The sequence below is a fragment of the Stenella coeruleoalba genome, assembly GCF_951394435.1.
Source record: "Stenella coeruleoalba genome assembly, chromosome: 11".
Taxonomy (NCBI): domain Eukaryota; kingdom Metazoa; phylum Chordata; class Mammalia; order Artiodactyla; family Delphinidae; genus Stenella; species Stenella coeruleoalba.
The window spans coordinates 11296051-11323288 of record NC_137157.1 but is presented as its reverse complement, the minus strand read 5'-3'; the positions used below and the strand labels follow the sequence as shown (position 1 = coordinate 11323288).

The window sequence follows — 27238 nt, the reverse complement described above, 5'->3', positions numbered from 1 at the left end:
CCGAGCCACCACCTCCACTTCCTCCCGGCCAAGCTCAGGCGGACGCAGGGAGGCGGCGGCTGTGGGCCGGGCTCTGGCGTCCATGATCCTGACTCTGGTTCCTCAGTTGTAAAAGTGGGACGGCGAGACTCCACGTTGTAAGGATTAAATTAGCTGATACGTGTAACGTGCTCAGCTCATGTAGAGACATGGCAGGTCATAAACAGGAACCAGAGTTAATTTCCATTATGACTGCTATCACTGGGACAGACCCAGAATCTGCCTACCGCCAAAGCCAGCACCCTGCACGGCACCCCCACTCCCACCAAGAGGGCGACTGAAAGAGGGTGATGACCCTCTGGGGCCCTGGAGCTGAAAGAAGCCGAGACCCCCGGGTGAGGGTGACAGTCAATGCCAGACCTCGGCCTGCAGCCCTGATGTAAGGGGCGACGAGGAACTTCTACGGGTCTTCAATCAGGGGAGTGAAATGATGAAAGTGGCGTTTTAGGAAGATTAATCTGGCAGCAGAGACAGGATGGAAAACAGTCAAGCTCAGTGCAAAGAATTATGACCGCTTCCCGGCTTGCTGAGAGGAGGGTCATTAAAGGAAAGTGGCCTTGTTCTTGGCTCCCTGGGTGCCAAGCTCAGGGTTCCCGGCAGCTGGGAGGGGCTGGGTCTTTATCAAGAAGAGGCACCCAGGGCAGCCGGCAGGGGGCACTGTTTTTGCCAGGGACAGTAGCCATCACCAGGGAGCTCTGGCTGAGGAGCAAGGTGGACAGCGGAACAGGCAGCAAAGTCCAATCTGCTAGAATAAGGAGAGGGCCATCAGCCCCCTGGCCACGTGGCAGATTCCAAGCTGAGCACCTCAACTACGGCATGGGGTGGGCTCTTGCGGGGAGGTCCTTCGGGCAGGGCAGGACACCCACTGTCACAAGCACCAGCTCCCACCACTGGAGGCTGCTCTGGAAGCAGCAGCCAAAGTGTAAAGGGGCACCAGGGCTGCCCCGACCAAGAGCGGAATGAGCTGCTGCTTCTCCATTTTTCTCATTTTATTTAGAGCTGTCACGATAGATTGGAAGGGCTCAGGCCACTCTATCTTCTCCCATCTCCCGAGGAGACGGAGCCCGCGGCCAGGTTCCAGCGCAGGGAATGGTCCAGCCATTCCCTCACACCAGCGCCTGGAAAACCTCCAGCTTCTCCCGGTACAGGTGGTGAAACTGCTTGGCCAGGTAGTGGAAGGGGGCTTTGTAGTTTTCCATCTCCTTCTGGAGAGACAAATTGAAGAAGTCGGTTGGTTTTAGGACTGTCACAGAGAGCTGGCATCGCCCGCTCTTCCCTCCTGCCAGGTGCTCCGCCCTCTGCCCCAACTTCTCCTTCCCACCACCCCCACCACTCAGGGCAGCTACTACCATTCCTCCCGTTTTACAAGAAGGAAACTGAGACGTGGAGAGGTTGAGGTCACGTGCCGAAAACCACACACTTGCCCGTGATGGGGCTGGGTCTGAACCTAGACCTGTTCCTGCAGAGCCTGTACTTTTAGCCACTCTCACTCTGTGTGTGACAGGATGTTAAAATGAGACTCTTTCTTGCTTAGTTTTGACTGAGGCCCCAAAGGTCAAAGCAAAACAACCGATGGCAAGGACCTCCACACTCTGGAGGGAGGAGCAGACAGGATGGAGGTCGGGGAGCGCTGTGGCATTTCCCCCAGGATGCGGGCGCTTCTCCCTCATCCTGAGGTCAGTGGGAGGGTCCCAAGAGGAAGCCTGCAGCCCGGGGACTCAGGCCAGTGCTGGACCCGGGCCTGGGAAGCATCAGGGTGAGGCTGGGGTTGGCTGTCTGGATGGCCAAGCAGGAGAGGGCAGACTGGGGATGGCCTGCAATGCCTCCTCTGTCAAACTGGGGCTGCAGCAACGCTTCCCTGGACCAGCGGCGGGCCCAGCGGAAGCCCAGCCTGGAGCTGTCTTAAAGGGACTCCGCGGGGACAGCCTCCAGGAGGGTGATGGCTCCCAACAAGAATGGACGGCCTGGAATTGAGGTCACAGGAAAGGTGAGGAGGTGTCCTAGCCTGAGGAGGTGTCACCTGTGAGGTGGAAGCCGCAGGTGAGAAAGCGCCCCTGATGGGCGCAGGGAGGGCATCTGTGACACCTGGCAAGTCCAGAGGGGCCACAGCAGGTCCCAGCAGAAGTGAGCTGGTGGGGAAGCACAGGTCCAGAAACACAGATGCAGCAGCCTGGCCCTGCTTCCCACAGCAGGCTCAGGAGGCGAAGCTGACTTTACGAATTCTGACAGTCACTCAGCACTGGGCATTTTAATAAGTGAAATAATGAATAATTTTGTGACTAAAGGTGACTAAAGGATGTTTTTATTATCTGAGAGAGATCAGAAAAGTTCTGGAACTTGCCCTAGGTTTTCTTCATCTGGTAGGAAGAACCAGCCCTATAGGGTGAGCCTGACAGGCTCTGGGAGAAAGAAAATGGTACCCTCTCCACTTAGCTATCGTTTCTCACTCTCTATGTGCGCATCCACGGGTATTTTCAATTTTTTTAAAGAAATAAGTTGGCAGAAGAAAGCACCCACTACTTTCAAGACAGTAGCTCAAACTATGAATGCACAAGAACCTGTGTGTATGGATTTTCAAACAATCCGTAGCTGGGGGCAAAAGTGCAGCCTTGATAAGAGGTAATGAAATATCCCCAACAAAACGGAAGGATTTCCAAACCAAAGGATGGAACGAAGTCGTCAAGCTCAGTGCCTTTGTTTTATAGACAGCAGCCTGGGGCCCAGGGGTACAGTGGCCCAGCTGTTTTACGCAGAGCCCAGTCTAGAATTCAGATGCCCCAAATTTGAGAAGAGCAGCCTTTTCACTCTGCCAGCTGGGGTGACAGAAGCGCGCAAAAGGAAAACAGTTCCTGCAGAAAGTTACCGGACTTCCTGTCCCAAGGGTGGAGGAGAGAAGTCACCAAGAGCAGAACCAGAGGCGGCAGTGCTGAGAGGGTGCTGAGAAATGAGAGGACAGCTGGTGGCCCAGACGAGTGTCTATACTCAACTCATGACTGCCAAGGACCGGGAGGCTGTCACTCTTCAGCAGGACGTAAGAAGAATAACTCAGTTATATTTGCAAGACACTTTTGACTGTACAGAGCATAACGTCCTAGGCTACGCCAAAGTCAAATAGCAAAACGTTACGTCAGTTGCAAGTATAGTTAAGCATTGAATGGGAAGAGAATGAGGACTGCAAGGCACATGCACAAGGATTTCTAACTGAGTCTGAAAGCTCTTGAAAGCCAGATCTTCGGAGAACGCAACATAAAAAGTAGGGGATTCAATGGAGGCAAGTCTCTTTATACACATGGAGTGCTCCTGAAATAGCAGATGTAAACAGAACCGTTTTCCAAATGCATTAGGAGGGCTTGCTAATGATAGGAATGCTTTTGTTAAATGATGAATCATAATCTTGCTGACATCGTTTGACAGCTGTAGAGTAGGTCTGCTCTGCGTGAAGAATCTTCAGAGCAGGCTCAGACTAGTGCTTAATCTGGCCTAGAATTCTGCCCCTGAGACTCCCAAAGTAGGCTCTGTGGGAGGCCAGAGCCCCTTCTAGAAGGTTATCGAGCTGGACAGGCTGGCCTGTGTTCTAGTTCTGGTTCCACTGCTCATTAGCTGGGCAACCAGGGAAAGCAACACAGTCTTTCTGAGTCTGTTTGTCATCAGTGAGATACAGATAGCAGCAGGACTGCTGGAAGCCTAAATAGATAATGCGTGCAAGACACTTAGCACACAGTAGGTGCTCAACAAACCTCAGTTCCCTTCCCCTCACCTTCCTGCAAGGGAAGCCATCCCTATGGATCTTCCCTGAACTCGCTTTTATTTAATACTGTCCAACTTCTTGCAGTAATAAACAGTGCATTTTAACTGCTATTTAAAGAAATGCTCTTAAATTTTTTGGTGTGAAAATGCCAAATATTGAGGGGTGTTAGAAAGTCAAAGAGAAACCACAGAGACCTCGAATAGCCAAAGTAATCCTGAAAGAGAACAAAGTTGGAGGCATCACATTTTTGGATTTCAAACCCTATTACAAAGCTATAATAATCAAAACAATACGGTCCTGGCATAAAAACAGACACGAAGACCAATGGAACAGAATTGAGAGCCCAGAAATAATTGCCCCACATATATGGTCATCTAATATTTGACAGTGGAGTCAGGAATACTCAATGGAGAAAAGATAATCTCTTCAATAAATGGTGCTGGGAAAACTGGATATTCACATGCAAAAGGATGACACTGGATTCCTATTTTACACCTCCCAGAAATTAACTCAAAATGGATCAAACAGTTGAACTTAAGACCTGAAACCAAAAAAACTCCTAGAAGAAAACATTGGGAAAAGATCCTTGTCAGTAGTTTTGGCAATAATTTTATGAATATGACAACAAAAGCACAAGCAACAAAAGTATAAATCAATAAGTGGGACTACACCAACCAGAAAGCTTCTGCACAGCAAAGGAAACCATCAACAAAATGAAAAGGCAACCTGCAGAATGAGAGAAAATATTTGCAAACCACACATCTGATAAGGGGTTGATATCCAAAACATACAAGGAATTTGTGCAACTCAACAGCAAAAACACAAATACTCTGATTAAAAAATGGGCAAAGACGAATAACAGATATTTTTACAAAGAAGATACTTGAACGGCCAACAAGTACCTGAAAAGGTACTCATAATTATTAACCGTCAGGGAAATGCAAATCAACCACAATGAGATGTCACCTCACACCTGTGAGCATGGCTATCATCAAAAAGACAAGAGGTAAGTGTTGGTAAGGATGTGGAGAAAAGGGAACCCTTGTGCACTGTTGGTGGGTATGAAAATTGGTGCAGCCACTATGGAAAACAGTATGGAGGTTCCTCAAAAATTAAAAATAGAGCTGCCATATGACCCGGCAATCCCACTTCTGAGTGTGTAACCAAAGGAAACGAAATCACTTCCTTGGAGAGAGAGCTGCATCCCCATCTTCACTGCCAAGAGAATAGTCATGACAGTAGTCAAGACATGGAAACAACCTGAGTGTACACTGATGAATGAATGGATAAAGACAATGTGGTACACACACACACACATGAATACTATTCAGCCATAAAAAAGATGGAAATCCTGCCACTTGTGACGACGTGGATGAACCCTGAGGATATTATGTTAAGTGAAATAAGCCAGCCGAGAAAGATAAATATTGTTATGTTCTCACTTATGTGTGGAATCTAAGAAAAAACAAACTCAGAAACAGAGAGTAGACTGGTGGTTGCCAGGGGCGGTGGGGACGGGGGTGGGAGAAACGGGTGAAAGTGGTCAAAGGGTACAAAACCTCCAGTTTAAAAATGAGTATGTTCTGGGGACGGAATTATAAAGAAAAAAGAAAGTCAAATGGCCATGTAGGTACCTCCTTTAGGTCTGCAGGACAATTATGGCTGCATTTAGAAAGAGAGGAGGAGATGGGCTTGGTGTCAGGACTTGGCTGCGTTTCAAATGGCATTTGGTTATATCTCCTTTTTAATTACAGCTTTCTTAACCGAGCTGCCGGGTGGTGCTTAGTCGCCCCCATCAACTCAGGGGGCGACTAGTTAACCCGCACAGTTAATACCAAGTGCTTAACTGCAGCCTCGTCAGACATCATTTATACCCTCCCGTTGCAATCGTGTAGTGGCAAACACCTAACCAGACTTTAAACATGCAGCCCAGTGGCCTTTGGTGATGGAAGTGTTGGGAGTGGGTGTTAATTTCTGAGTTCCGTCAAGAGTTCCAGGGAACGTGGGATATTGGGGTAAGGAGGCAACTTCATAAATGTGAATGGAGGAGGACGGAATAGGAAGATAATGTTTGCTGTGGGTGGTACAGCTCACTGCTTTGCTCAGAGGTGTCCTGCATAAGAGACGGGCAACCCTCTATATAGTAAAAGCCTGCTAATTGGAACTTCACTAATTTAGCATTTGTGATCGTTGGACCAGAGGCAAAACTGACATTTATCTCTGCACAATCTAGGAATACAAGGATTTAGTGAGTAATAATAGCATAAATGAGATTACTAGAGGGAATATTTATATTTAAAAAAGCTAACATTGACTGAGCATTTACGATGCCTCAGACCTCGTGCTAAGCACTTTCATATTCACCATCTGACTTAGTTCCCATATCTATTACTCAATGAGGGATATATTTTACTATCCCTACTTTATAGGTGAGGAAACTGAGGCACCAACAGGTTAAGTAACACCCCGAGCGGCCCACAGCTAGTCCCGCTATTCACCATCGGAGGTCAGAGCACCTGCCTGCACTCGCTACTTTCCTTAAGGAAACATGCCGCTTTGAGGGGGTTTGAGAAATTCACGTCCATACGGCAACTGAATAGCAGCATTTGTCAAATTTCACAGATGCGACAACAAGGGTGCCTGTAGCTTAAGGGGAGTTTGAGTAGAAAACGACCTCAGGGCTATTTGTTAAGTAGCCCACTGACTCTCCGGGAGGACCAAGGAATCAGTCGGGGCCGGAGGCCACAAGGCCAGGAATGAAGTCCACGTTACCACCATGGACGTTTCAGGCTGCGCCAGACATGGCAAGTCTCCCCAGCGACCCCAGGAAGGGGCACTGCAGCTGGCACCTTGGTCCCTGCTGGCTCTGAAGTGGGCGTTTCTGGGCGGCTCCCACGGGGGGGGTGTCTTCTCTTGACCCACTTCCATAGTAGCACACGAGTGTTTCTGATTGGTGTAGCCTGGGTCACGCCCCTTCCATAGTAGCACACGAGTGTTTCTGATTGGTGTAGCCTGGGTCACGCCCCTTCCATAGTAGCACACGAGTGTTTCTGATTGGTGTAGCCTGGGTCACGTGCCTGCACCCTGGCTGCAGGGAGGCTGGGACCTCAGAACTCCCCACATAGGAGGGAGCTTCCCACAGTACTGTGAACATGCCCAAATCATGCTTATCGGGTACTGAAGGGGCCGGGAACAAATCCCTCTGACCGTCCCCCTTCCCAAGGGCTCTTGCTGAATATACCAGAGACACTCTATGGCCTGGTGTCACCCTGGGGCTGCGGCACGGTGGGGGCAGGGAGCACGGGAACCAGAAGTCAGGGATCCTCGTCCTGGCTCAACCCTTCGTGAGTCAACGTGACTCACGGGCCAGTCACTTCACCCCAACACAAAGTGGGGAACGGGGGCCAGCTCCTGGATCATGGGGCTGCTTTTGAGAGTCTATGAAATAATGTGCCAACAACACTGTAACCCAAGACGTCTCATGCCCACATCAAGTGTCCCTGTAACTGAACACAACACACTTGTGTTTCTTCCTGATTGAGATGCAGCTTTTCCCAGGGCCGGCTGGCTGGCTGATCTGCTTGTTTGTAACCCACGAGTGACTCCTGCTCTACTGAGAAGAGATCTTGGGCTAAGGGTGTAAACATCAGCTCCGAATTAGGCTCTGCATATGGTGGACTAACAACTCGATGCATGGGAGGTCATGTGAGAAACCGCTTCCAGCCGAGGTCGCTCCAGACTTGGCTACGGTGCAGGCGGAAATACTTACCACGGACGTTTCAAAACATTCCAGGCCTTGGCCCAGTGCCCATGCCCGGGTCTGGGCCGACTCCACCACTCGCCTGCTGGCCAGGTCTGTCTTGTTCCCCACCAGTACACCTGCTCGAGAGAAACAATCGGAGCGTCGCATTTAACCGTGGCCGTCTGGGAGGACAGCTGGAGAGAGAAAAGAGCAAGCAGCCTAGTTCTGAGGTGTGTAAAACCTCATCTGAGAGAGGCTCCCTGATCCGAGGTGATGAGCACGACCGGAGACCCCGCACCGGCCCCCGAGGGCCGCAGCGGAGCGGAAGGCCGGCCCTTTGCACCTGCAGCTTTCGCTCAGCCCCTCCGCTAGACCTCCTGGGTACCTGTCCGCCTCCTCTCCCCCGAGGGCCGCAGCGGAGCGGGAGGCCGGCCCTTTGCACCTGCAGCTTTCGCTCAGCCCCTCCGCTAGACCTCCTGGGTACCTGTCCGCCTCCTCTCCCTAAGGCTGCAAACCGTGAAGGCGAGGACCAAACTGATGTGAGCATTTGCGATCACTTCTCGCACATGGAGCAAACTTTCAAAACGGTCATTAACGCTAATCTGAGGGCTGGGCTCAGAGTCAGGCATTCAGAGGTAATTTGGTTCTGTTGCCAGCTGCATCCGCTGCGGCTAATTTTTGAGCCTGTCTCTGGAGATCGCTTTCCCTGGTCTCTAATGAGGAGAATTTGTTGATCTCACATAGGGATGAAAAATAAACTGATTGAGAGCATTCAGAAGTGAAAACGGGCCTTGCATGTTTACTGGTGCCCCACATACAGGAGAAAATGAGGACTGCTTCCCTGGGGTTAGCTTTCCGGAAATAACAACTCATATTCCTATCACAGCACCTTCCCCCTCATTATCTTGAGTCACCCCATAACCCTGCTGGGGGGCGTCAGCAGGCCCATTTTACAGACTCACAGAGGTGGGGCAACTCACTGAGGTTTCCGTGGTTGCCGAGGCAGAGTCAGGGTACGGTCTAGACCATCACACTCAAAGACCAGGGCACCCTTTTCCTGCACCCACAGCCATTTCTGCAGTGATCTTGTGCTCTTGAACTTGAAGGTCAGAGGTGCTGCTGGCAACCCCGGATGCCTGCAGCTCGTACCTGGGAGGGTGGCGCCTGGCATCTGTGACCGAGCCTTCTCCAGCCACTTGCTGCAGTTGGTGAAGGACTGCTCGTTGGTCACGTCGTAGACGAGACACAAGACGTTGGGACTCTCCCACTGTGCAAGGGGGACAGGATGGCGACACGTCACTGACAGTGAAAGTGACTTCTAGACTGGGAGGAAATGTGGCCTTCTAAGGGAAGGGACACGTGGGCAGAGGGAAGTGAAAAATTCTAAAGGGGATGTGAATCAGAAAACAGAGCCACATCCACAGAAGAAAACGATTCACCCACAGGAATGAGCGGGAGGGCTGGGCGAAGTGGCGGGGAAGGCCTAGGTCTGGGATGGTGACGGTGAGGGTGAGCGCTCGCATCCGTGCCGGGCGTTCTGGGCATCATCGTGAAACCTCCCAGCTTTGCAGGGCTGGTCTGAAGATCCCTACTGTGTAGCTGAAGAAACTGAGTTCAGAGAGGGCAACTGACTTGCCCAAGTCACACGGGCTTTAAACACCAGGGTGGGGCTGAGGCTTTTCTCTACCCAGAAACGCTTTGCCTGCCCCGGTTCCATTAACTCATTCTTCTACTCATTCTCATGGAGGGCCCACTATTACGCAAGGTGATATGTTTTCTGCTTTGCAGGCCTGAAAGAGCATCCTTTTTTCATTAGCCACTCACTGGAAGCTGGTTTGCGTACATTTTCCTAATAAGGGCCGGCTTTTCAAAAGGCAAAGGGCACTTTCTGCTTCTCCTGCAGTGTATCAGCCCTAATCCAAACCAGACCAGCAACTGCACAGGGTTCGCTGTTCCAATGAAGAACCAGTGCTATGCTCTCAGGGGCTGGCGCCTTCAGGGGCTGCTCAGACCCCTGGGCCATCCTGCTGCCTGGCACGGGGCCGCGGGGCAGCCCTGATAGGCTGTGAGGCTAGTCCTGGTGCGTGTGACTCTTGGCGATGCCCCGGTCTCTGGGGACCCCCATCCTGCACAATTAGAGGCTGGTTCATCTCTGGGGTGTTGTCACCTCCCAGGGTGTGAGGGAGAATCCTTTTCCCTCCAGCTGTCCTTGGAAGGCCAGCCCAGAACTGGCTCTGGAGGCCTCACCCTCCTGCCCCTGAGGCAACACTGCCTCCCCTCCTGGAGGTGCCTGGGATGGGAGGAGCTTGGATTAAATTGATGATCCCTTCACACCTTCACTCCACAGACCACAGAGCTCTAGCTAGAGTCACACTGACCACCCCTGTGCACAAGCAGGAGAGACCTCCTTCCTCCAGGCCCCAGTGAGGGGACCCAGCCTGGGCAGCGTGTGACCCTGACTTGTCCAGACACATCATCTCCTCCGCGGGGCAGCGCCGGACAGCGTACAAGGGAGCCGCGTGGGAAAACACCAAGAACTGACGTGTGAGGCCAGCCCTGTGTGAAATTACCATCATTAGATCTATTTCTCTTAGGCGAAAAAAAAGGGTGGCAGCAAACAGTTTCTATTAAAATGTAGCTGTTCTTGGAAAGGCAGGGGAGGGCTCTGGAGACCTCAAACCTTCTAAGTAGCTCACTGGCCCACATTAGCGGAACCGTTACCTTGGAAGGTACAGCAAGCTGGGTCCTAAGAGGAAGGCTGTGCGGGCTGGAAGAGCCTGGGGGCAGCAGGGGCAGGTCCCAGAGCAATCCTAGGTGGGACCAGGGGGTGGGCTGGGAAGGTAAGCCTCACTGTGGGGCCTCTAGGGCACCCCCTAGCGGGGAAGGAAATCTTTGCTCCAGACCCAGGAGGCAGAGGAGGGCTGAAAGAACACCCCCAGGAGGGGGTTGCTCCAGAGAAGGGAGGCCCCGGAGTGGGGGGCTGCGAGGACCGAGGTGCACAGCTCTGGTGCATTGGGAGTCAGCCATTCCAGGGCCGGGGGGGGGGGAAGCAATCACGAATCACATGCAAGAGCTGCTCCTACCTGCCAAGGGGCCCCCAACCCCAAGGCTGGGAGGAATGCCCCTTACAGGATGTTGCCATGGTAGCTTCTCCTGGTGGCTGCAGTGAAGTGAAATTCCTGTGAGGGCATTGTTAAGGGGCAAACCTTTGGCGGGAGGTGGTGGTGATAGGAAAAAGACTGAATCCTACTTGCCAGTTTATCCAGCATTTCAGAAAACAGCTCCTTGCCGGCCGAGTCAAGAATGAAGAGTTCCTGGAATCAGAAAGACAGGTCCCAGGAAAGCCTGCACGTGGGGAAACCCGTCTACAAATCCCCGCTAGGACTCCCGGCGCACCTTCGGGGTGACACACGCATGCGCACATGCACACACATTTGTCTTGTGTCCGAGGCACGAGGAAGACGGTGGGAGGAGGAGCAACGGTCTCCCACCCCAACTGGCTCTTTCTGGGCGGCATCTCACCCCTCCTAACCCCGAGTGCAAAAATACCAGGAACAAGCCGACTTCCCACCTGGCAGAACAGAATGCTAGACAGGCTGACAAGCGCTCTGTTTTCCAAAAGGGCATTCTGCACTTTGTTAACGAAATTGATTTTCAAATCTTAAAACGATCCTTTCTAAAGGAGGTCACCGAGGAGGCCTGGGGAAGGCATTTAAAGCAGGACAGTCTGTCATGGTTCTGGGTGGCTGAGGTGTGATTCTAGCAGAGGGCGAAGGATGACCCTCCCTGCCCGTGTCCGAACCTTCACCGGCCCAGGTGAGAGCCCCTCCCCAATGCTGCCATTCCAGGAAGTCTGCCCTAAGTTCCCCGTTAATTTCCTGCTGGCTCGGGCCTCTGGCTCATGCCGTCTGAAGGTCAGCGACCTCCTCTGCTTTGCACATTGGCTGTCGGTGCATTCATCTTACCCCTTCTCACTGTATCCAGGGTACTTAAAATTGCTTTTTGCTCATGGACCTCTTTAAGAATCTAGCAATTCTCAAGGCTTCTCTCCAGAAAAGCACATGCAAACCTAGCATCTTGCAATTCAATTTCAAGGGTCGAGGCTTCCCACAGAGGGACCCAGGTTAGGAACCTCAATACTCGGTCAGTTCTGAGGGTAAGACCCAGAGCCCAGTCTTCCTCACGTCTTCTTCCTCATCCCTTCCATACAATGCTTCCCGTGTTCCCCCCAGCCTGTTCCTGAATGCTCAGACAAGTCTAGGCCAAGTCCTGGCACTTTCAGGTAGCTAGTCAGACATGAGTGGGTCTTGCCCCATCCTGGACAGGGTCATCTTTCCCTCCCCAACCTGGACACTAGTGATCAGAACCCACCTAGAGATCCTCCCTCTTCTAGTCAAGGACCACCAGCCTTATCAGGACCAAGCAAGATAAACCTACCAGCACAGGTCGGTGCAGGTGCACCAAGACCTAAAAGGTGCCTCAAGGTAACCTGGGGTTCATTATGCCGTATTTGTAATACATTAACATTGCGGTTTGGGTGGTCGTGCGCAAGCGCCTGTGCACTAGGAGAAAAGTTACGGAACCTAAAGCTGTCAATCAACTTGTCAGTCAAATGATGCAGGACACAGGGAGGGACCACCACTCTCAAAAGCCCAACCCTACCCCACCGCGGGCTGCTTCTGGTTTCCAGACAGCCCACTCTCATTCGTTCTTGGGAGTGTACTCTTGCTCTGCTTCAGAAAACTCTCAGTACTTAAAACCATTCTATGTCTTTCGACTGAAATCTCTCCCTTGAGAAGGCAAGAACTGAGGAAATCACTGCCCTGGTGACAGCATTGCCTCGCTCCGTGACCACGGAGCCCTCGGGCGCAGCTGGGGCAGCACTGAGCCCCCTTGGGGCGAGGGCACCACTCACCACACTGTCCCCTGTGTCAGGGACTGGCACCGTCTTCACCACCAGATCCACCCCTGTTGTCTGTGGAGGAAAAGGGAGAACACGCACGTCAGGGGTCCCAAGGGGATGCATGTCTCCGGCTCAAGTGTCTGTGCTCTGGACTCACTTCTGGTGTGGAAGTCAGAGACGCCCTAGTCTCGTCCAACCCCCTGCCCACGAGCGAGCTGTACACGGTGACCAGCCAACCACCGGCCAGTCTGCTCCACACACTGCCCCGTGCCCCGTGGCTTATGGCCGTACGGTCAGGCCTCTTAGGGCTTCTTAAGGACATTTGGAAAGTCGCTGCCCCAGGGTTATCTGATCACTTGTCTTTAAGCCCCCGCCAGGCCTATGATGCCCACATCTCACCAGGGTGTAGTTCTTCTGGAAATGGGCTCCGTCGCTGCGGAAGATCTGGGCCAGGGCGGTCTTGCCCACGGTTGGGTCTCCTGTGAGATCAGAGTAGAAGAAAAACACCGCTTTCATCCTAAGCTGACTGGAGGCTCTCCCATTCCAGAACACTGGTCTAGAAACCGAAAACCTCAATGAGTTCTCAGGGAAAAGGTGATTGATTCTCAAGGGAACTTGCTCCGGGGTCGCTGGCAGGGCAGCGGGTCTGTGAGACCGATCTTCCAAACCCATGATGGCCAGTCTCTTTTCTTCCGGGCTAATCCTTTCATCTACAGAAGCCCACCCAGAAGGTAACAGAGCTGAAGGAGGGCTTCTGAGCATTGGAAATAGAACTGACACTCTTCCACTGAAACACACCCGACGGGGAAAACCTGTCCCTTTCAAACTTGAAATTACTTTGAAGTCTTGAAGGTAAGGAAGTGTGTGACCAGGTACAGACTTACAGGTTCAGTTCTCTAATGGAACCACTTTGAGTTTACAGCGTCCATCCTGAGAATCCTGCATACTTTTCTGGGGTTGGGGGGAGAGGGGGAGAGTTGGGTGGGTTTCTACATTTAGGAGAAACAAAACGTCGGGGGCTACATTTGCCATCCTGAAGCCCATTTCCAAGTGACATTTTCCACCTCCACCTCCTGGTAACCCATCTGCGACCACTGCAGGCCCATCTTCCCAGGGCCTCTCCTCTTAGTCTATCGGCAACAGCCACTGGTTCCTCTAAGCCCGTCTCATACCTACCGGCTCCATCTTCTCGGCTTTCCTTTGTTGTTGGAGAGCCCCATAAACTGGTACCTGGAAACTAAAGATCTATGTCACAGTTTCAAGTCTGAGACCTGGACCTTTCACAAGGTGGTCAGGGGCAATTTATTCTGGAGTTCTCTCCGGGCCCCCAAGGGTGCTGGAGGCTCTCCGTGCCCATCCTTAACTCTCCTGCACTCTCCCCACGTCCCCACCGGTGGCTCTGCGTGGCTTCCTTTGATACCACACTGTGTTCATCTGCAAGACCTTTTCCACCTTGAGAGTCTCACACTGATTCTCCCTCCATCACCCAGCGCCCTGGCAGGACACCTGTCTGCTGCTTTCTCACCCCCTTGATCCTCAGCAAAATCACCACACTCGCATCCTTCTGCCTTGCGTCCCTCGATGCAATCGTCTCACCTTCACCCCGTTTTACAGGCGGCTTCAACTCGCCTCTTTACTTGACTCCTCGATAGCCTGCCGCCCTGTTCACTTTTCAGTTTTGACTTTTCTCACCTATAATTTTCTCTTGGGAGACAATTATTTGCCTACTTGGGGCATTTCATTTCACGTTAACTCCTCCAGGTCTGAGTGAGCTAGTCAGGTCTTGCTTTTCTCTTTGCCTCTGTCATGGACCCATTCATACAATCTCATTCGCTCCTTCCCAGCCCCCAGGTCCCAGCCTTCACCCCCTGCCCCCCCGGGGACTATCATTAACCTCATTTGACAGATGAAGATATTGAGGCTTAGAGAAGTTGGGTAACCTGCCTAGGATTCCAACACGGCCCTCTCTCCGCCAGATCCCACTCCTCTCCTAGAGCTCAGGGACCCTTCTGACCCATTTCTAACACTGCCCCTGCAGGTCTTCATCCCCGCAGCCTTCCGGGACACCGGGGGGGACCGTGGGCTGGACTTTCACCGGGTACCCATCCATCTCAGGGCAAACAGAGCACATCTTGTGCAATGACTGCATCCACCCTCCCGACTTCAATTTTGCCTCTGAATCCGGTTGGAAACTGGCTCTTCCCGCTTGTGAAATTCCCTACAGATTTGTTCCGGTTAATTTCATAACTCTTGCTTCCGACTGTCAGTCAGAGTCACCCACACTTCTGGAAAACCTCCTGTGTCGGCTGAGGAGGGAGCCGAGCGAGCCCAGGAAGGCGAGACCACTGATAAAACACATGTGCAGGGCAACAAGATGACAAGTGCAAATTCAAAGAGCACAAGCTGAGAATCAAGGCGTCTGAGGGTGCGGGGAGGAGAGAAGCTGATGAGGGCTTTCGTCAGCGGGGAGGACTTCCCTGGAGGAGGCTGAGCCCAGGGGTGACGGCGGGGGCGGGGTGCTCTGCTTGCTGGAGAGGGTACCATCTGCAAGGGCACGATGCGAGGTCACCTGCGACCTCATAGTCGCCAAGCCCGGGGGTTTTTCCTCAGCTCTCACGCTCCCCAGTGCCTCTGAAGCAGCATCCCGCCCCCGGCAGCCCTCTGGCCCCGGGGACCCTGCACCGGCCTGGTCCTCCGGCTGCTCTGCCTGCCTCCCAGATGTGGACACTCCTGTGGGCCTGTCCTTGGTCCTCTGTTCCCATCTACTCGGTCCCACTTACTCTCGTTACCTCGACCGTCACTTCTCGTGCCAGGATCCCTCTCCCAAGCTTCGTGTTTCCCACACCCTATGGGTGTTTCCACTGGAACGTCAGGCTTCCCACCGGATCTCAGTGCCCACAGCCAGGCTGGGTCCCGAGCAGTCTCGCCCATTTATCTTACTTGTTCTCTTCACCACCCTCGATGTCCCCAGACTTCACCCACGGTCACCTCTGAAGGCTCCTTTTCCTTCCTCCCAAGTCCAGTCAGCCTCTTCTTTCCTTACATCATTCTCTGTGTCTCCAGCCCGCATCTCCTTCGTTGTCATGACCAACACTGCCCTAGTTACCTCAAACTTCAACCTGGGCTCCTGTCTCAGCTCCGAACCCACCCATCCATGCTCTGCCTTGTGACGCTGGAGCTGGGACTCTGCACACGTTTCTCTTTGGCCAGGGATTTCCCGTCAGGCTCTGCCGATGTGAGTTCAAGAGTAAGGCTGGAAGGCTGGGGGCGGGGGGGGGGGGACTTGCTCCTTCCCCTCGGCTTTGCTGTTTCTCTTAGTGTTATCCTACTGATGGCCTTGACCCTGCAGCAAAGGTTAGTCGCTGCCTCCAACTGGGTTTTGTGTTTTTGCACTTCTGGACCAGCCTCAGAGACACCACGTCAGTGGGCAGCGTCCCCTTCTCAGAGATCTGCGGCTCAGCTCCCAGCACCCTCCTGCGCTCTGAGGTTCTGACAACCTGCCCTCTTCCCTCTCGTCCCCCAGCCCTGGGATGAGGCTCCTTCCTGCAGTTACTCTCCGTGCTGCCTTACTGTCCCCTTTGGTCTTTCCAGTCCTCCAGTACCTGTTTAATGAACACCCCACACTAAATCCTCACTGTTGAGATACCTGTGTAGTTGCAGCTTTTTGCCTGGACCCTGCCTCGTGTAGCACTTGGTACCAGGAGTGGCCTCAAGACACAGACCCTCAGGATGGTCTGGAATTGGTTTGGCGGTTTCTCACCCTAAACATGGGGCTGAGCTCCTGGCCAGTGGGCAATGGGTCCTAGTGATGGGTGGCACATGCTGGCATCACACACTGGGTACCACCCCAGCCAGGCAGTGCCCCCTCCTCAGAGGTCTGGATCCCAGCCCAGGGTTGGGGGAGGTTCTTCTTCAAGCTTCTGACAACCCTGACCGCCACCCACCAATTCTGTGTCATCACAACGTTGTCTTCCGGCTTTTTCAGTTCTCTGACACACGCTGAACCAATTCCATATATTAAACTCTCTCTGTTGAAATGCCTAATGTATTTTCCGTTTTCTTGACTAGGTCTGGACTGAAAACACCTCCCAACTGGCCCTCTCTCCTTTTTGTTTTTCTCCCTGCTCTAACCCACCCTGAGCTTGGCATCAACAGACAGATCTTCATAAAACAGTGCTTTCCTCCGGTGACGCTCTCACATAGAGCCTGTCAAAGGATTCTTTCCGCTGTACGCCCCTCCCCACCTTCCGACTCTGTCTCTGACTATCCCTTACACAAAATCTGGGCTCTACAGTCCTGTTCTCTTGATCCCTGAAAATTCCTCGAAGATAACCTCCTTTCAGGTCACCCTAATCCAAATCCTAATCCTGCCCAGGCTCTGCCAGGCAAAGCTCCAACATGGCCTTCCTGCCCAGCCTCTGAAGGTCGTTTCTCGCTCCTTTGTCTTTACCTGCATGGCTAGTGCGCTCACTGCTGGTGGCACGAGACTTGACATCACAGCAGCCCTCCAGGGAGTCAGGTTTATCATCCCCATGTATGTCAAGAGGCAGTAAGTACAGCATGGCACTCAGGGCACAGACTACAGCTCCATCGCTTACGAGCTGTATGACCTTGGGTCAGTAATCTCTCTGGGCCTCAGTTGCCACATCCACAAGATGGGGATAACAGCTTCTATCTCATAGAATTGTTATGAGGATTTAATGAGTTAACATGTACAGTGCCTGATATATATTAAGTAATATTTACGTGATTTGGAAGCACATAAAATATAGATAAATGTTAAGTGTTGTTTTCTCTCCATCTGAATCAGAACAACTAGCAGCTGTGCCTTGAGGTATTTCTCTGGGATCAAAGGGCATTCGATTCCTGTTTCTTGCGTTATCAGCTATTATGCACAGCTCAGCACTTCCTTGAGTGCGGGGGCTGGCCGGGTTCACCCTTGTGCTCCCAGTGCACCTTGCGTGGCAACTCACACGTACTAGGTGCTCAGTAAATATGTGGACTGAATAAGCACTTGAATTATCAGGTCCCTCGGTGACTAGCTATGTGAGAGAAAAAAGGCAGATTGACTCCATTTTAAACAGTCGGGGGACTTCCCTGGTGGCGCAGCGGTTAAGAGTTGCGCTCCCAATGCAGGGGGCCCGGGGTTCAATCCCTGGTCAGGGAACTAGATGCCACATGTATGCCGCAACCAAGAATTCACATGCCACAACTAAGGAGCCGGTGATCCACGACTAAGGAGCACACGTGCCGCAACTAAGGAGCCCACAAGCCGCAACTAAGGAGCACACCTGCTGCCACTAAGACCTGGCACAACCAAATAAATAAATTAAATAAATATTTTTTAAAATGTGGTGTTTGTTTTAAAAAATAAGATAAAATAAAGAGTTGGCCGGTGAGGGGGCCTGTGTGGTGAGGGTGGGGTGAAGAACGAGGTTTTGATGGGTGGTGGAGGTAGGGCTGTGTGCAGTGATTCATTCTGCTGGGGTCTTTTGGCCCCTGAAAACTTCCAAGAGGAGATAGATACCCTTGGGGCCTCAAAAGGAGGCTTCAGATTGAGGGCTAGGTTGGAGTTCAGGAATGACTTCCTAGGCAGTGGATGAAATCAGGTAAAACTAGTACCTGAGGGTATGGGTATAAGGAAGGGCAAGGAGTCTCGAGTTGAGGCCTGAGGATGGTAGAGTGTGGGGCTAAGAACAAAGCCCTGGAAATCATATCACCTGAATCTAGATCCCAGCTCAGCCAAATCCAGCTGTGTGACCCAGGGCAAGTGTCCTAACCTCTCTGGGTCTCAGCTGCCCCATCTGTAGAGGAGAATGACAATAATCCTGACCACATAGGGTTGTTGAGATGACCCGTGGTGAGGGTCTAGCACAGTGCTGACACATAGATGGTGCTCAGTAAGTCAGCCTCGTGATGGGAGTTGATTTAAAAAAGAAATAGGAGAAAGAATAGTCAGAGAGAGAGGCCCATTTAGAAAAAAAAAAAATCTAACTTCAGAGAAAAACGATCCCACCTTATCCATGAGGAAACTGAGGCTCAGAGAAGTGCTTTGTCCAAGAGGACACAGCCAATCTGAGGAACAGCAGAATTAATTTTGTTACACAATACTGCCCCCACTGGTGCTCTGGAAACTAGACACTGCTCTTGAGAACCACTAATTTCTTTTGCTCACTATGATACGATTGACTATGGTCAGTCAACTTTCTGTGTGACCCTTTTATTTCCAAATTGGAAAAGTCATTAAAAATACCATCCTTTTTGGTCTGGAAGAGAGGAATCAAAAAAAGCGATCTCTTTTTCCTCTGCATAATTTCTCACTGCTTCTTTCCTGAACTGGTCAGATAAACCCAGAAAGGTCACAAGTTTCCACAGTAACACAAGTTAAGAATTTTGGAGGTAGGAAGTTAGGAATTTTAGGCCGATCTCGGGGTTGAAATCCTGCCTATGACCTTCCTTCGCTAGGGGGTGACCTTGGGCAAGAGACTTCACCTCAGTGCCTCGGTAAAGTCAGAACAATCCGGCACTTACCCCAGGGTGCTACCTACTGTGACAAGATTAAATGAGATGCACGAGCCTGACAAGCAGTAAGGACTCAGGAAAGTACATCTGTGCTCTGTGGTCCCAGGTCCATAATGCAGGCAAATGTTTTTCTAAATGAGCAGTGTGCATACCACACAGGCATTCATTCGACAAATATTTATTGAGCACTTACTATGTTCTGCATATATGTTCTGGGTGCTTGGGCTGTATCAGTCAGCAAAACAAACATTCCCACTTTTGGGGGATTCAACACTTATGTCCTCCTGACCATGAGGCAGCACTGTAACTTTGGATCTTAAAGTCAACACACATAGGTTTTTGTAAACTCTGGTCAACTGTACATTACTGTCTCCTATCCCTGTCTGCATAAGACTGGGGTCAGGAAAAAAAATCCCATAAGTAAAGACCACCAAAGTCACTGATGCCTAACTTTGGGGTACAGCACCTGGTTTAGCTGAAGCGCTTATGGTGTGCTTAGCCTCATTTTCTTAACAAGTCTACTCGTCCTGAGTACAGCTCTAATTGGTGACGGTGGTCTCGGAGTATGACAGGGAGCGAAGGAAGCCACCTGGAGCTACCAATGTGCTCTGGAAGATAATTCTTCCACGCCTAATGAAATTTACTCTATCAGTAATTGCATTAACTCGCCTTTGCGAGACAGAAAGGGAAAGAGGGTAGACGATTTACGTGAACAAAAGCTCTCGACAATTTATGAAGTCTCTGGACTCCGGAGACTGTATTCACCCGCAAGTTTTCAGACTCACCTGCCAGGATGCATTTGGCTGCCAGCTTCACCATGGTAACCAACCACCTCCACGGACCAGACAGAAGAGCGGCTGCTGGAGGCGTTGGTGGCCCTGCCTGGGAAGGGGAGTGGGGAGGGCTAGCGCTCAAGGGGCCTGTGACCGCGGTGGGGACAAGGACAATGGGGCCTGGACCCTCCGGACAGCCCGCGGGGAGGATATCGGGCGCTAGGGTCGCAGCGGGGCTCACAGGAGCGCCAGATGGGGCCAGGTTCAAGGCCTCAGAAGGCAGCCTGGAAGGTGCCAGCGAGGCGATGCGGCTCTCGTACTCGGCCCAGCCCCTGGCAGTGCGGTCCGGGAATAGTGACCCAGCAACCCTCCAGCCGCAAGCACGGAGACAGATGCGCTCTCCGGGAAACCATAACCCGCCTGCCCCGCCTCCTCATCGTCGTCCTCCTCCTCGTTGACCGTCGATTGGCTGCCATCAAAAGCTCCCACCCCGAAGGCTCACGGAGACCAGTGGGAGGAGGGGGCGTGGCTAACAACATTTCCTCGCAGGATAATTCGTAGTAGTATCTGCTCTTCAAGCTTATCTCGCTTGACTAATAGTTGTAGGAGATGTCAATCATCTTCGCCTCCCGCCCCCGCACAGCCTGAAAGTTCAGGGAAAAGCAGTTCCAACGTCGTGTATCCAGAGGCGGTGTTAAAAGAAGCTTTCTGATTGGCCAGAGACTGGCTTGGACCATCTTCGGGAGGAATGGGGACTCGTCGTATCCTCCTGCCCTGCTAGAGGTGGGTTCGCCCACGAAGTGGGCCGGTCGCGAGCGCGGGAGGCTGGAGCGTCGCTTGCCCCGTGGACAAGGTGCTGTTGCCCAGGCGGAGCTTTGAGCTGGTTTGACTTTGCCGAGGTTCTTGTCGCTCCCCCAAGTCCCAGATTCCGGGGAGGGCGGCCGTACGGTGCATCAGTCTCGCAGGGGAATCTGATTTTTAAAGCCCAGGGATATTATGCGCTTTAAAATGTAAAATATGAAAGTGTTAAAAGTGACGTCTGTGGAACAAAGACAAGTGAGGGATGTAGAGGAGTCGTTGGACTCAGGAACTGGAGGCTGTACTTTCCTCTGAGTCCAGCCCCTCTTGTAAAATGGACAGTGTGTCACATACCACATACGGAATGAAAGCGAGCCTCCAGGACACTTCCCATCCCACAGGGAGGCTCCGGATATATCTGTGGACTTTCCGGGGAGGCCCCTCTTGCTGGCGGTCAGGAATCCCAGTCTGCAGTCACTGCTGTCTTCCTGACCTGGGCAAGTCACCTCACTCCTGAGCCTGGTTCCTCATTTTTAAAAGGGGCTAGTGGAACCCACCTTCTGAGGTTGTCCTGAGGCTTAGAAGAGAGAACATCTGTAGGTGCCTGGGACATAGCTCAACGGTGACGAATGGATGAATGAGAAGAGATTTATCTGGACAGATTGGGTTTACCATCACTGTCATATGTTGGCCAGGTGCATGCACCCCTCTTCTCACTCTCGCTGGTTCCCCTGGGATGGCTGGTGCCGGAAGGGAAGAGCAGCCCCTCAGGGAAGACGCCTGCCCCCAGGATTCGCCATCACATGCCTTTCATTTGGCCACCAGCCTTGTGCAGGGCAATGAACACACACACGCTCTATAAATCGCTGTGAATGCTTCAGCCTTGAATGGGGAGTGAAACAGTGCGAGTTGTCTGGAATTTTCTTTCCTTGGCAGTCATTCCTGGTGGTGTGGTTAAGACCTGTCTCCTGCCTTTCCCTTACCTACTTGTCTTCTTTGGAGACATCGGGCAAGTCTGTCTCAGACACCTCAGGCCTCGGTGAGTCACGAAGTCTCTGCCTGGTCTTCATTCATTCTCTGCCTGCCTTCGCCTCCATTCTGTCCTGTCAATCCCTTAAAGGACCTCTTGAGTGAGTCACCCTCCTGAGGCAGCTCATGGGGCTCAGATGCTGAGATCTGGGAGCCTCAGTTTCCTCATCTGCGAGGGGCGGGGGTGGTAATAATCGCACCTCCCTCCTAGGGCTGTCCTCCTCGGCACCACATCTGCTCTGGCCCTTTCCTTGCTGCTCCTGTGTGCGATTTTGGTCAGCACCATTGTAAGCATTTTGGATCTTCCCAGAGAGGTGGTAAACCCCACACGATGAATTCTACTACCTCACTCCACCATCCCAAGGGCCTTCTATACACCACTGATGACGAAACGAAAGCAGCATGACTGTCACTGGGTTCTAGGTGATCAGAGAGTTTGGGAGCCCTGAGGGCCCTTGAGAAATTCTAGTCTCACCCCTCCCTGAGCAGCTATAACACAGCTGGCGTTTGCTGAGCACACACCGAGTGCTGGCCTCATTCTGATTGCTTTAAAGAATTCATTAATTTAATATTCATCTGCTTATTTGATAGTCACAGTAACCCCCGTGAGGCTTGCATCATCCCTGTTTGATAAACAGGGAGACTGAGGCCCAAATGAGGTGAAATCCAATGCCCAAGGTCACAAGGCTAGTGAAGGGCAGAACTGGGAATTGAACGCAGGTAGACTATCAAGCTCCTGCCCCTGACAGGAACCTCTCCTGCTTCTAATTCCCTCGCACTTCTTCCCATCCTAGAGAGTAAATATTTATTGAGTTCACTGCACTAAGAGCTCCTGCTGATTGAGCATTGGATATGCCAGGCGCGTACTAAACCCTTCACATCCTCTCTCTTGTTGGATGCAATGACTCTAGGAAGTAGAAACTGTCATTCCTTTCATTTCACAGGTAGGGAAACTGAGGCCCACAGAGAGCCCAGGCTCGTGCAACAAGCCAGCTAGAAGCAGAACCAAGCACAGGTCTCCTGATCTTGGAACCGGTGTTTTTTTTTCCATTGCTTGATGTAGTCTTTCCTGTTTTGTTAATAAGCTTTCCTTGAGTGCCTACCCTAGGCCAGGTCCTGAGCTAGTCGCTGGAGCCACGAAGTGAAGGTGACAGAGCCCCAGGCAGCTCTGGCAGACCATGGACACGTGGGGGTACCGGCCCAGAGCCGCAGGACCCTGCGTTTTCTAGAGGAACCAGGAATCTGGATTTTTTTGTGTGAATTCCCCTCTCAAATTTTGGCAACAAACTTCAATTTAAAACACCGCAGCTGCGTAGAATACGTCTGTTGTCCTGTTCACTCTGGGGGCTGCCCGTTTGTGACATTTAGTCAAGAAAGACAAATGTGTGAACAAATCCTCTGACAAGGATCGATACAAGACCCCAAGGAGCACCCGTAACCCTGGTTAGGTAGAGGGAGTTGGGAAAGATATTCTGGAAGGAGAGCCTTGAAAAGTGGGTAGGAATTTATGAGGCAGAGACAGGGGAAGGGACTTCCTGGGCACATGGAACAGCACGTGCAAAGGCATGGAGTTGTCAGGGTGAGTTGAGCATTTGGAGGATGGCAGGTGACTCTCTTGTCTTAGGTGTGAATGGGAGACTGTAAGAGATGGGTCTGACCCAGGCCTTTGCTCGAAGCCAAATATACAGCGGAATGGCAAAAGAAAGTGAGGCAAGGCCTAAAACCTTCTTTGAGGGATTCATTCAACAAGGATTTTCTTGAGTACCACTTACTAAGTACCAGGGACTGAACCATCATAGTGGCTGTTCTCAGGGAGTATCCAACCCAGTGGGGAGGCAGGTAATCAAGCAGTGATGATCTATGACTGCTTGTGGTCAGGGTTGAGTAGGAAATGACTAGTTGCATTAAGAAAAAACATTCTATTCTGTGGTGCCTGGACCACACAGTGAGTTGTTAGAAATGCACATTCCCAGGTCCCACCCAGACCAACTGAGCTCTGGGGGTGGAACTCATGATCTGTGTTTTTATAAGATTTTCTGGTGATTCAGATGCATGCCCATGTTTGGGAACCACTGCTCTTAGGTCATGCCAGGACCCACTTTTTTAACAAAAAAATATTTATTTATTTTCCTTTTTTTTTTTTTTTGGTTGGGTCGAGCCTTAGTTGCTGCACATGGGGTCTTTGTTGAGGCACGCAGGATGCTTCCATTCCGGAACGTGGTCTCTTCGTTGCGGCGCTCGGGTTTCTCTCTAGTTGTGTCGTGTGGGTTTTCTCTTCTCTAGTCGTGGCACGCGGGCTCCAGAGCGCATGGGCTCTGTACTTTGCGGCACGCAGGCTCTCTAGTTGAGGCTCACCAGCTCAATAGTTGTGGCACGCGGGCTGCCCCGTGGCATGTGGGATCTTCGTTCCCTGACAAGGAGGGATTGAACCCGTGTACCCTGCATGGAAGGTGATTCTTACCACTGGACCACCAGGGAAGTCCCTGCCAGGACTCACTTTTATCCACTTTCTCTGGTTGCTTTACTATTTCTTAAACTCCCCAAGACCCCTCCTGCCTCAGGGCCTTTGCACTTACTGTTCTCACCATGACTGCACAACTTTCTCACGACCTTCAGCTCTTTGTTCAAATGTCATCTCCTTGGAGAGGCCCTCCGAAGCATCCAGTTGAAAGAATCGCCCCCAATCTGTCAGACTCAACTCTTCGTCTTACTTTACTCTCTTCATAGTATCCACCACTACCTGGTATTACTTTCCGTATTAATTTGTTTATTTATCTAGTATCTGTCTCCCTCCACTAGAAGATAAGCTTCATGGGAACAGCGACTTGGTCTCTTTTGTCCTCCCAGCATCTGGGACAGTGCCCAGCATGGCGAGATGCTCAGGAAATATTTTTGAATGAATGAATGAATCTCATAGAGTTTACTCTTCTGGTCATTCATTCATTCATCCAACAAGCACCGATTCTAGAACCAACTCTTGTGCAGGTAATAGGCTTACTGTTGGAAGGGGTGCCGTGGCCATTTGGACGGGGGCAGCCTGATGCCTGGGTCTTCCACACCCCCACCTCCCCCGCACTGCACAGCCAGCTCCCAACCCGTAGAACCTCCAGACCTTCCAGACCTTCCAGACCTGAGGGCTCCGTGGAGGAGGAGGGGTTAACAGCACTGCTTCCCAAAGCCAGGGACTAGGCTGTTTGGGCTGATTGGGAAGCGAGGGCTTTGGGTGAGAAGGAGGCGGAGAGGCAGCTCCTGACAAGTCATTTCCAGGGAATGTTCAATCATCCTGGGGTTGAATGCTTCCTGACAGCCGTGACAAGCAGCGTGCATCTGAGCTGCGGCTCGGTGCCAGGGACACCTGCAGTAGTCCCCGCACGGCACCCTGGCCGATCGTGCCCACCTCAGGGTGCGAGTCCCTCTGCCATGGTTCCAGAGGTTTCTGCACTGCCTGGGCTGCTCCTCAGAACCCCATGCTTGTAGAGTGTATTAGCAGGACTGTTGGATGCAAAACAATCCCACTGGGGACATAGAGGCTTTAGGAGAAATTAGTGGGGAAAGGCCTCTTGAGAGTTATCCGGCATGAATCCTCAGGAAGACTTGCTCTAATGCCCTCATGTGAGAGGGCAGTGCAAAAGAGAGGGCTAGTAGATTTGTAGGAATTTTATATATTTGGATCAGGGTTTCTTCATCTTGGTACTATTGACATTTTGGATTGGCTAATTCTCGGGTGTAGGGGCCGTCCTGTGCATTATAGGGTGTTTGGCGGCATCTCTGGCCTCTACCCATTAGATGCCAGAATCAGGTCCCTCATTGTGACACCCCAAAATGCCTCCAGATATTGCCAAATGTCCCCTGGGGGGGAAAAATTAACCATGGATGAGGACCACTGATGTATGAACTCAATGGGTAGGGAATATTGATTTTAAAATTGAAATCTGAAAGGATTGGGATTCAGTCTTTCTGCATTGGAATCCTGCTTTGCCTCTCAAGCTCAGTTTCCTCATTGCTGCACGTCTGGGTGCCACGAGGATCAGCTGAGTTAACATATGACAAGTAAGGGTTCTAGACGGCACCTGACAAGTCATGAGATTCAGTAAACACCTGCTCTTATTAACAGCCATTGGGATGCTGATGAATCCCCCTAGGGGGACCTATAATGCAGCGGTGGCGTCTGTTGGGCAATTCCCTATAACGCACTGTGTCGCAGCTGCCTTCTGGTACACTGCTTTCTCATGGTAATGACCTTTGCTGTTCAGTTTTCCACTGTTCACGTGGGCCTGGTGGTTTATGTCTCCGCTGATGCAGTACCCGGCGGTGGCCATCTCGGCAAAGGGCAGAGGAAATGTGACTGACTCACCTTCTGTGTGCCCAGAATGCAAAGTGGAGCCCTGAGCTGTGGCCTCGCAATTGCACAGAGGCTGCGATATCCCAATTCTGTCAGCAGGGGGCAGCAGCAGCTGGGAAAATGCCCGCTGCTGCAGGAGGGCGCCCAGGGGCTGCCTCGCTGTTTTGATTTACTTCACTGCTGCAGGTATTTCAAGTTGAGCAATTCATCCCTCCAGGGCCACCCGAGGTTTCCTTTACCAGCCCATGGTAGTTTATCTGCGGGAGCCAAGAGTTGCTTTTGGAGAACATTCTACATTTAGCGTGTCTGTCCATTTCCAGATGGCTCAGTCTGAACCTAGGCCAAATTGTGCTAGGGACAAAGTTAAACTGGTTCCTGTTGTTCTATGTTCCTTTCCCCCTCTGCTCACCGCACCCCATCCTGCCCCTTATCTGAGTGACACAATGCCCTTCCCAGAAAGCACCCCAAGCAGCTGCACCCTATACTCAGGCGCCATCTTACCTTGTTCCCCATCCTGCCCCCACCATAGAAACTCAGCAGTCCAGAGTCTCATTCTCTCATCATTTCCCTGAGTCCACTCTTCACCTGTTCCATTGCATTTTCTACCCAGCAGCCAGGGTCATATTTAAAATTTTTAAATTTTGAACAGTCTCTTCCCTAACTTTAAAATTTAAAAGGTGGAAAAAAGTACACAGAAAACATTTCCTCCCACCCTTGACCATAGGCCTGCAGTCACCATCCCCAGGGGCTACCACTCTTAACAGTTCCTCGTACATCCTTTCAGAGAGATGTTATGTACATTGCAGCAAATACGCATGAACGTTCTTTCTTAGCCTTTCTCTTCTCCTTTGCCCCACAAATAGAAGTGCCACACACTCTTCTGCACTTTGCTTTTTTCCATCTAACCATATACTTTGGAGAGGTTCCGTGCCAGTACCCACAGGGCCCCTTGTTTAATTTTTTAATCGCGGTGTCCTCTTCAATTGCAGAAAGTGGTTTTCTAAATCTTGTCGTATCGCCACTGCAACCTCCTCAAAGGCTTCCTACTGTCCTGGGTGGGTAAAGTCTGCTTCCCCCATAGAGCTGCCAAGCCTGGGGAGCAGGCCACTGCCTATCTCCAGCTTCACCTCACTTTCTGTGCCCTGGGAAGGCTGGCTTTCTCCACCCTCAAACCTGACCTGCTTCTCCTGCCCCAGGACCTTTGCCCCTGCTGTCCCCTCCTAACCTAGTTTACTCCTACTGTGTTTTTCTCAGCTCAAACATCACTTGCTCCATGTGTCCTGTACATTTCATTACAGTGGTGACCATTGTCTGTAGTTATTGGCACTGTAGCATGGTGATG

General features: G+C 51.7%; 1 protein-coding gene across 2 annotated transcripts; it reads right to left on the bottom strand.

Moving 5' to 3' along the window:
- Nucleotides 1-644: 644 nt before the first annotated feature.
- On the bottom strand, nt 645-20192 carry IFT27 (intraflagellar transport 27). 2 transcript variants are annotated; one of them, XM_079937557.1, is made up of 7 exons: nt 19740-20192; nt 12832-12911; nt 12445-12504; nt 10784-10843; nt 8679-8796; nt 7557-7666; nt 645-1244 (listed from the first exon to the last, which is right to left on the bottom strand). In XM_079937557.1, the coding sequence occupies exons 1-7, from the start codon at nt 19771-19773 to the stop codon at nt 1146-1148; spliced, it is 561 nt and encodes a 186-aa protein (XP_079793683.1). In that variant the 5' UTR covers nt 19774-20192; the 3' UTR covers nt 645-1145. The 2 variants fall into 2 exon arrangements, with proteins under 2 accessions (XP_079793683.1, XP_079793682.1); XM_079937556.1 differs by lacking the exon at nt 645-1244 and having other exon boundaries at nt 7017-7666.
- Nucleotides 20193-27238: the final 7046 nt, after the last annotated feature.

Bases quoted from the DNA above. Each gene is read 5' to 3' on its own strand.
- IFT27 (XM_079937556.1), bottom strand. From the start codon at position 19,773: ATGGTGAAGCTGGCAGCCAAATGCATCCTGGCAG. The intron at 12,505-12,831 runs GTGAGATGTGGG...TTTCCTCCACAG, and splicing joins TCCAGAAGAACTACACCCTG to ACAACAGGGGTGGATCTGGT. The intron at 7,667-8,678 runs GTACGAGCTGCA...TCTCTCGAGCAG, and splicing joins GCCAGGCGCCACCCTCCCAG to GTGTACTGGTGGGGAACAAG.